At 40.1% G+C, this 10,152-nt stretch overlaps 1 protein-coding gene across 1 annotated transcript in view; it reads left to right on the plus strand.

Annotated features, from left to right (window-relative positions):
• The first annotated feature begins 279 nt into the window (after window positions 1–279).
• LOC128636116 (coiled-coil alpha-helical rod protein 1-like) overlaps window positions 280–10,152 on the plus strand; it is an 11,411-nt gene continuing 1,538 nt past the window's right edge. Inside the window, exons 1-8 of the mRNA XM_053689180.1 lie at window positions 280–424; window positions 2,654–2,717; window positions 4,149–4,344; window positions 5,125–5,371; window positions 5,539–5,714; window positions 6,168–6,303; window positions 7,257–7,367; window positions 9,925–10,152. The exon at window positions 9,925–10,152 is cut by the window's right edge and continues 1,538 nt beyond it. Coding sequence (XP_053545155.1) covers window positions 2,663–2,717; window positions 4,149–4,344; window positions 5,125–5,371; window positions 5,539–5,714; window positions 6,168–6,303; window positions 7,257–7,367; window positions 9,925–10,122 — 1,119 coding nt within the window. The 5' untranslated portion in view covers window positions 280–424; window positions 2,654–2,662 and the 3' untranslated portion in view covers window positions 10,123–10,152. The remainder of the gene's footprint in view (window positions 425–2,653; window positions 2,718–4,148; window positions 4,345–5,124; window positions 5,372–5,538; window positions 5,715–6,167; window positions 6,304–7,256; window positions 7,368–9,924) is intronic.

A 10,152-nucleotide genomic window follows, 5' to 3' on the forward strand; every position in this document is an offset into this window, starting at 1 on the left:
ATTGAATACCCCGCCTACTTTCAGCTGATTGGCTGGAGAATAGCCGTTCTATAGCGAAGCCGTTTAGAAAACTCCGCCTTTATAACCTCTCATCACAAGGATTGGCTCGACTTCTCTAGTTCTACCTCGCCCCCTGCCCTCAAACTGAACTATAATTGGCTACTAAAATTTCCCCTATGCCACAGCTGATTGGTTAATATCTTTCCGAATTGCGCATGCTCCCTTTTGACCGCTTTTATCAATAAGCTTTATTGAGACTGAACATTTGACAACATGTTTCTTAGGGAAGATTGTGGTTGATAAGGGAGGGAAAATGGCGGCTTTCTATAATAGAAGTTTATTAAGGAGGAGGAGAATAGATTCCCGGGCTGGTAACCCGCGGATTTTGTAATCAGAGAGTAAGAGAAAAAGGAAGAGAGCAGAGGTAAGAGAGGAATAAGCAAGCGTTTGTACCTTAACTATTTGTATATATATATATATATATATATATATATACACACACACACACAATATCTTTACAGGTCCTAGGTAAAAACTACTGAATTAATTTAAAGACCAGTGATAAACCCACAATAGTAGATATTGCATCAGTATTTAGGGTAATTTTTAAAAAGTTTAAAGGGGTATTATTTCAATCTACAACTCATGATTCAGACAGAACATACAATTGCAAACAATTTTCCAATTTGCTTCTATTATCAAATTTTCTTTGTTGTATTGTTATCCTTTGTTGAAAATCATGGATGTAAACTCAGGAGTGTGCACGTGCCTATAGCAGGAAATGGCAGCCGTTGTGCAACAATGTTCTACATTAGCAAGAGCACTAGCAGTACTATTTCCTGTCATGTTGTGCAACAGACACGTGCACGTTACCTTTCTAGATATCTCTTCAACAAAGAAAAACATGAGAACAAAGCACATTTGATACTATAAGTAAATTGGAAAGTTGTTTAAAATGGTACATTCTGTCTGAATCATAAAAGAAAAAGTTTGGGTTTCATGACCCTTTACAGGGGTTTTCTAGGGTAAAAATAAACTGCCCTTCATGAAATCGGGTGGTATTCCATTAAATCAATTGTTTTCTTTTACAAACTAATCTTATGGTAGTGAGCCCAAGCCCTGATTATGATTTGCAGAATCTGTTGACTTTTTTTATTTGCAATGTGTCCCTTTGGGCATTTAGCATGCTCTGGTCCTACTTTAGTTTAGGAAATGACTGGTGATTGAAGGATACGGACGTTTGTCACTTTTGATTGGTTTACCAGCCACATTGCTCCTGGAGAAGCAGGAACACGCCGGTTGTGCAGTTTCATAGGTTCCCCCTTCGGCAGGATTTGGGGACATGGTTCTATATCCTGTGCCGTGTTCTCCACAGAAAATTGTGACAGCCAGGTGGTGTAGGATTGCCACCTCAGCCATGTTTTCCTGGGCACTTATGAGTTACGCATGCTACAGGGTAAGCAGGGAGGGACATGTGTTGTGCTGTGCATCAGCACTATTCATGTGATGTCCAGAGGCACAATACATGTTCCTCCCTGCTTACCCTGCAGCATGTGTAACCCATAAGTGTCCAGGAAAACATGGCCGAGGTGACAACCTACTGGTGGGGGAAGTGCAAGTGTAATGCTTTGTAAAATTTATAACATTTTCTGCTACCCAAGGCACAAATTCATTGCATAATTTAACATAAATGTATTTAATATGTGCAATACGCTTTGAAATAGTTTTATATTAACTAATTGTAGGTTAATATTGGCTTAAATTTTAGCCAGGTGGTTAGTAGAATTAGCCAGGTGGTGTGACCTTTAAAAAGGTCCTAGGGAGAAACACAGTTGTGGAGGTTTGCGATACTGGAGCCTCGGAAAATAATCTAGAGACCGGAGATTTCTCATAGAGCTTCCAATTTAACATGAACAAACGTATTTACTTAAACTGCTGCTATTTAGGTTATTGTTATGGTTGGTTGCAAAGACCTGGAACCAGGGAGCTTCTGGTTTCGGCTGCAATATATACTATATAAGTACTAGTGTGGTAACGTTTTAAAGGGACATGACTTTTCAAAAAGAATTCTGTAATGATGTGATAATAAAATGCAGCGTGTGCTCCAAAGCAGCAATGCACATATTAGAGCTAGCTCACAGTAGTACATTGCTATGTTTGTCCCTCCCTGTGCTGGGTGACACACATAGAAGTGAGCTATGTCCATGCCGTCATCGAAAATAACTATGCATGACCTGTGGCCTTACAAATAAACTTACTGGCTGTCCTGTCCCCCTCCTCCTCTTCTCAACATAAATAATCCTATTGACATGGTTCCACTAACCACATTAACCTCCGATATTTAAATACCCTCAATGTTATCTCCTAGAAAAACTTACCTTACAATAAAGATTAAGACTGCTCTGTGTTAAGCCTCTTTTTACCATTTAGAAATCCCAGTATCTTTATAATCAATCCAGATTTGCGCTCACAATAGTTTCCTTCCTATATATAGAAAAGTTAATCAATCCTGATTGATTAACCAGTTATGATTGCCCACGCTTTTGATTGGTTAATGTGACTGGCGAATCAGGAACGTAGGATGACTCACTGTTGACAGGAATTTACACACGTGCAATACTCATTACTACTGTCTTTTTTTCTCTCATTTCAGTTGTATACAATGGACAAGAAGCAACTGAATCCACCATCTTTATTTTTGTCTTCAAAACCCACAGGTAAAAAATAAAAAACATGACTCTGTGATAGTGTGTTCTCTCCCCATGCTGGGTAACACAGATGAAAATAAACTATGATTCTGTCCCACCCCCACGTGGTGATTGAGAGGGAGGTGTATGTCCGTCACTCTGCAGGGTGACACTGACACAAGGGACATATGTCAGTGACAAATAAGGAGGCCTATGAGTAAGTCCCTCCCCCTGCAGGGCGATGCAGACAGAATGGTTCTATGAGCTTGCCCCTCCTTTTGCAGGGTGACACAAAAGGATGCTATAAGCTTGACCCACTCCCTTCCGGGTGACACAAAAGGAAGCTATGACTCAGGCAGAAGGAAACTTTGAACTTGCCCTTCACAGACAGATAGAAGGAAGCTAAGAGTCTGTCCCTGTGTTGGGTGACACACATAGAAGGGAGATATGTCCATGGTTTCCTTGTGCTGTGTGACACAGAAGGAAGCTATGAGCTGGCTCCCCCCTGCAGCAAGACACAGAAGGGAGCTATGAGCTTGCCCCCCAAACTGGACTGTGACACAGATGGAAGCAATAAGCTTTCCCCTCCCCCAGACAAAATTAAACTATGAGCTTGCCCCTCCCCCAGCAGGGTAACAGAACGAAGCTATGAGCTTGCTCCTCCCCCAGCAGGGTGACAGAATGAAGCTATGAGCTTGCTCCTCCCCCAGCAGGGTGACAGAATGAAGCTATGAGCTTGCCCCTCCCCCATCAGGGTGACAGACTGAAGCTATGAGCTTGCCTCTCCCCAGCAGGGTGACAGAATGAAGCTATGAGCTTGCCCCTCCCCCAGCAGGGTGAAAGAATGAAGCTATGAGCTTGTCCCGAAGAAAGCTATGAGCTTGCCACTCCCCCCAGCAGGGTGACACAGACGGAAGCTGTGAGCTTGCCCCTTAAACTGCAGCGTGACACAGATAGAAGCAAAAAGCTTTCCCCTCCCCCAGGCAGAAGTAAACTATGAGCTTGCCCCTCTCTCTGCAGAGTGACAGAATGAAGCTATGAGCTTGCCCCTCCCCCAGCTGGGTGACACATAAGCAAGCTATGAGCTTGCCCCTCCCCCAGCGGGATGACACAGAAGCAAGCTATGAGCTTGCCCCTCCCCCAGCAGGGTAACACAGAAGGAAGCTATAAGCTTGCCCCTCCCCCAGCAGGGTAACACAGAAGGAAGCTATAAGCTTGCCCCTCCCCCAGCAGGGTGACACAGAAGCAACCTATGAGCTTGCCCCTCCCCCCAGCAGGGTGACACAGAAGCAAGCTATGAGCTTGCCCCTCCCCCAGCAGGGTGACACAGAAGCAAGCTATGAGTATGCCCCTCCACCTTCAGGGTGACACAAATGGAAGCTACAAGCTTGCCCGTACCTGTGCTGTGTCATATTGATACATTGGAGGTAGGGCCCTTTAAAACTCTTTGGTTCCCCGCAGGTCACACTGGGCTTATACCGCCTTCTCATTTCGAGACTAGACGTCGCATGCCTTTGCCTCCCTCGCCTGTACCTGTTCCACCCACTCCTACATTTACTGAGCCTTGGGCAGACCTAGCGAGGGAGCTGGATCAACTGAGAAAGGAAAATGAAGAACTAAAGAAGAAACAGACTAGAGGCGAAGGTATCAGAGCCAGGTAATTCAATGTGCTCCCATGAATCCCTTCTGAACCCGCTACCATCACTCAGCACAACTTTTTCTAATATTTCTGCTTTTAGCTAAAATGCTTTCCTCCTGAACTTAAAGGGACAGTCTAATCCATAATTGTTATTGTTAAAGATAGATAATCCCTTTATTACCTTTTTTAAAGAGACATCAATTGTTACAATTTGTGCTCAATTATTCTTGTCTGCTTTTCCTGTAATTTAACTCTAAAAATTGTTTTGTTTTTTTAGACTGTCTATAGAGAGACCAGAGTGCATCTTGCTATTATAGCAGTGGTAAAACCATCATTTTCAAAAGTACATCATAAAAAGACAAAGACCTACTCTGAATTTCAAATAAACAGTAGATGATTTTTTTTTTTTTTTTGGACAAATTTATTTTTTCTCCTATTTTCTGCCCCCTGTATCATGTGACATACATCAGCCAATCACAGAATAGTATACGTATACCCTGTTAGCTTGTGCACATACTCAGTAGGATCTTGTTCCCCAGAATGTGTGAATAGAAAAGATTGAGCGAATAGAAAAGATTGAGCAAAATTTATTAATGCAAGTAAATTGGAAAGTGTCTTAAAACTGCTGCTCTGTCTGAATCATAAAAGTTTATTTTGACTTGAGTGTCTCTTTAATTATATTTTGAATATTTCTGTGCCACCCTCAGTGGAGGAGTTTTGAAACTCAGGGATGTCATAAATTGAGATGTTCTAATGTGAATGGCATGGTACGTGTTAAGGGGGATATTACTATTACAGGTCTCTGGAGCGACAGCCCTCAGCGGTTCCGCACTCTGAATCTCAGGCGCTAGAAATCATTGCTCACCAGATGCGGGAAATCCGAAGTTTGGAGTTAGCAGTGGCCGATGTACAGGAAAAGGAGGAGGTGGTACAGAGGCTGACAGGGGAACTCCAAGAGCTGAGACGCACACAGAGAGAATGTCAGTTAACAGAAGAGAAGAAGAGACGGGCAGAGGAATCTGCTGTTAGACAGCAACAAGAGGAGGTATGTGTGATTGGCCACGAGGCTCGGATTGATGCACCAGCTGGGATTACATAGGCTGCATCCTTGTGGTGATATAATTAATACTTGGTAGAAAAATAAGGCAAAGTAAATTGAAGATAGGAAGGATTTGCACAGTTGCTAATTCTCTCTCATTTGCCCACTGGCAGCTGATGATGAGGTCAGAAAGCTACAAAATGGAGTCAGAGACGCTAAGGAAAAGAGCGCAGTTACTGGAAGTTGAGCTAAGGGAGGAGAGAGAGCAACGCACACAGGAAGTGGCTCGTCTGAGGGAGGATCTTCAGGCAGCCAATCAAGAGGGAGAAACCCTAAAGGAGCAGCTAAGGTAGGAGATCTAGTTCCTGGCACCTCTCTCGTTAACGTGTACGGGTTGTTTGATACATGTCGTCATATACAGAGGTTGACACTTGCATAGGAAAATACAGGGATATTAAGGTCAAAAATTATATCGTGCATATGAAAGAGAAAAAATATCTGATGTCTAATTACTGCTTTTTCATATGTATTATATAATATATATGACCATGTATTAATGATCTAAGAATAAAGAAAATATTCTTCTCTGTACAAACCCTGAGAGTGCCCTTCTTCCACAACGATTTATATATATATATACATTTTTAGCTTATTATCCCGCTAGCATAACTCACAAAAACAAGTCTGTTTAAATATGTAATCCATATTAAAAAAGTTTCTTTTAAATGTAACAAACAAAAAATACTTTAAATGTCTCTTTAAACTGACCTAATCAGAACCATGAACCTTGTTTGCTGTGCAGTAAATCTCTTCTAGAGCTCGACTCCCAGCATTCCCTTGTGCAGCAACTAAGGACGTACATTGGCGAGTTGGTCCCAGATAATCGGCGACTGGAGGAGCAAAAAAAGGAAAAACTGGAGCTTCAGAATACGATACAGGTGCGAGCGGAATACCAGTGAATTACTATTATTATTATTATTATTATTACTACTACTATTATATTTTTCATCGGGCACAAAATATATTCAGGGTACGTTACTAGTCGTTAAGGGGTTAAATAAACATACTACTATAAAATAGTAAATAGAAAGTGCGTAACCCGAGCGAAAATAGTAATTTTTGAAAAGTTTATTTAAAAAATATATATATATTAGACGGAACACTGAACCGTAATTTTAAGCAACTTTCTAATTTACTCCTCTTATCAATTTTTCTTCGTTCTCTTGCTATCTTTATTTGAAAAGCAAGAATGTAAGTTTAGAAGCCGGCTTATTTTTGGTTCACAACCTGGGTTGTGCTTGCTGATTGGTGGCTAAATGCACCCACCAATAAACAAGTGCTGTCGGGTTCTGAACCAAATATTGGGTGGCTCCTTAGCTTAGATGCCTTCAAATAAAGATAGCAAGAGAACGAAGAACAATTAAAATCTAATGCTCTATCTGAATCATGAAAAAAAATGGGTTTAGTATCCCTTTTTAAAATGTTTGGATATTGGCATTCCAGATTTGGGAATATGTGCCTGTACACATATCTAGTTTCAATTTTAGCCAGGTGGTCAGTAAAATCAGCCGGGGGGTGTGCCCATTAGATAAGTACTGGGGAGGACGCTGAGAAGTGATCACTTGCACGCTCCCAATAAGCTGGTTATGAATTACACTACAGGATTCATTTATAGCTCACTAAAATCTTTACAAGGGCGCATATGTGTGTACCCACCAATAAGCTTCCAGAAGTGCATTGTGTACAGAGCTTCCATTCACCATAATAGCTCTGATTGGTTGTATCAACCCCAGCCTTCATTACACAAATGTGATGGAGATCTCTCTTCTAGAATACAGTATGTTGTGCTTATAGATCAATTCTCAACGTGGTGACTTTTTTTTTCTTTAAGGCACTAGAGAGGGAGCGTGAAACTCTTCAGACGTCCATCTCTCTCCTCAACACCCGCCTGTCCTCCCTCACAAATATCCTGTCCTTACAGGAGGGAGAGCTGTGTAAAAAGGTTAGTAGGTGGGGCGTTCACTTGCACGTATTACTGAATACACATGAAGTAAAGCCTGGTATCATTAATCTTAAAAACAGGGGCACTTTAATTCATTAAACTTTACCCAGAATTCTCTTGTGCATTGATAACATTGTATATGAGTAATTTCTGGGGAAAAGCAAGCGGGGATACTTGCCTAGATGTGCTAATTTCCTATGCAAATATTTACATTGATTTAATTTTGAGAAATGGAGGATTTTAATTTCAGGTTTTTTTTATCTCCCCCCATAATTTTAATGAAATATATATATATATATATATATATATATATATATATATATATATATATATATATATATATATATATATATATATATATATATATATATATATATATATATATATATATATATATATATATATACACATACACATATACACATACATACACACATACATACACACATACATACATACACACATACATACATACACACATACATACATACACACATACATACATACATATATATGTATATGTATATATATACATACATACAGTGGATATAAGAAGTCTACACATCCCTGTTAAAATGTCAGGTTTCTGTGATGTAAATAAATGAGACAAAGATAAATCATTTCAGAATTTTTTCCACCTTTAACCCCTTAAGGACCAAGGCCATTTTTCAATTTCTTTCCCTTAAGGACCAGGGCTATTTTTACATTTCTGCGGTGTTTGTGTTTAGCTGTAATTTTCCTCTTACTCATTTACTGTACCCACACATATTATATACCGTTTTTCTCGCCATTAAATGGACTTTCTAAAGATAACATTATTTTCATCATATCTTATAATTTACTATAAAAAAAATTATAAAATATGAGGAAAAAATTGAAAAAAAAAAACACTTTTTCTAACTTTGACCCCCAAAATCTGTTATACATCTACAACCACTAAAAAACAACCATGCTAAATAGTTTCTAAATTTTGTCCTGAGTTTAGAAATACCCAATGTTTATATGTTCTTAGCATTTTTTGCAAGTTATAGGGCAATAAGTACAAGTAGCACTTTGCTATTTCCAAACCACTTTTTTTCAAAATTAGCGCTAGTTACATTGGAACACTGATATCTGTCAGGAATCCCTAAATATCCATTGACATGTATATATTTTGTTTTAGAAGACATCCCAAAGTATTGATCTAGGCCCATTTTGGTATATTTCATGCCGCCATTTCACCGCCAAATGCGATCAAATAAAAAAAATCGTTCATTTTTTCACAAACTTTAGGTTTCTCACTGAAATTATTTACAAACAACTTATGCAATTATGGCATAAATGGTTGTAAATGCTTCTCTGGGATCCTCTTTGTTCAGAAATAGCAGACATATATGGCTTTGGCGTTGCTTTTTGGCAATTAGAAGGCCGCTAAATGCCACTGAGCATCACACGTGTATTATGCCCAGCAGTGCAGGGGTTAATTTTAGCTTTAGTGTAGTGTAGTAGACAACCCCAAGTATTGATCTAGGCCCATCTTGGTATATTTCATGCCACCATTTCACCGCCAAATGCGATCAAATAAAGAAAAATGTTAAATTTTTCACAATTTTAGGTTTCTCACTGAAATTATTTACAAACAACTTGTGCAATTATGGCATAAATGGTTGTAAATGCTTCTCTGGGATCCCCTTTGTTCAGAAATAGCAGACATATATGGCTTTGGCGTTGCTTTTTGGTAATTAGAAGGCCGCTAAATTGCTGCTGCGCATCACACATGTATTATGCCCAGCAGTGCAGGGGTTAATTAGATAGCTTGTAGGGAGCCTCCCACCTGACACATCCCACCCCCTGATCCCTCCCAAACATCTCTCTTCCCTCCCCCACCCCACAAGGCTTTTTTTTTTTTAATATCTGTCTAGCTGTGATGGACCCCCCTTAGCCCCCAACCTCTCTGATCCCTTCCAAACAGCTCTATAACCCTTGCCCACTACCTATTTGCTGTCATCTTGGCTACTATTTTTGTTTTTTTTTGTTTTTATTTGTTTTATGTAATTAAAATTTTTCTGTAGTGTAGCTGCCCCCCTCCCAGATCCTTTTGAGTGTTATTTCCCCCTCTCCCTCTCTCCCATTCATTCATTGGTGGCAGTGGTTGTTGCCCAATCGCGCGCACACCAACGATCTGGCCCATCGCTACCGGTGCAGAGAGGGCCACAGAGTGGCTCTCTCTGCATCGGTTTTGGAAAAAAGGTATTGCAGTGATGCCTCAATATCGAGGCATTACAGCAATACCTTGAAAGCGGCTGGAAGCGATCAGGATCGCTTCCAGCCGCTTTAAACCCTTATGTCGTACAGGGTACGTCGCTGGTCTTTAAAGACCAGGTTGTGTGCAACGTACCCTGTACGACATGCGTCGTTAAAGGGTTAATGTGACCTATAAACTGTACAACTCAATTGAAAAACAAACTGAAATCTTTTAGGTAAAGGGAAATAAAAATAAAAAAATAAAATATGGTTGCATAAGTGTGAACACCCTTAAACTAATACTTTACTGAAGCACCTTTTGATTTTATTACAGCACTCAGTCTTTTTGGTTATGAGTTTTTCAGCATGGCACATCTTGACTTGGCAAGGTTCGCCCACTCTTCTTTGCAAAAACCCTCTATATCTGTCAGATTGTGAGGGCATCTCCTGTGCACAGCTCTCTTCAGATCACCCCACAGATTTTCGATCAGATTCAGGTCTGGGCTCTGACTGGGCCATCACAAAACTTTAATCTTCTTCTGGTGAAGCCATTCCTTTGTTG

Source organism: Bombina bombina, chromosome 7 (assembly GCF_027579735.1).
Source record: "Bombina bombina isolate aBomBom1 chromosome 7, aBomBom1.pri, whole genome shotgun sequence".
Classification (NCBI taxonomy): domain Eukaryota; kingdom Metazoa; phylum Chordata; class Amphibia; order Anura; family Bombinatoridae; genus Bombina; species Bombina bombina.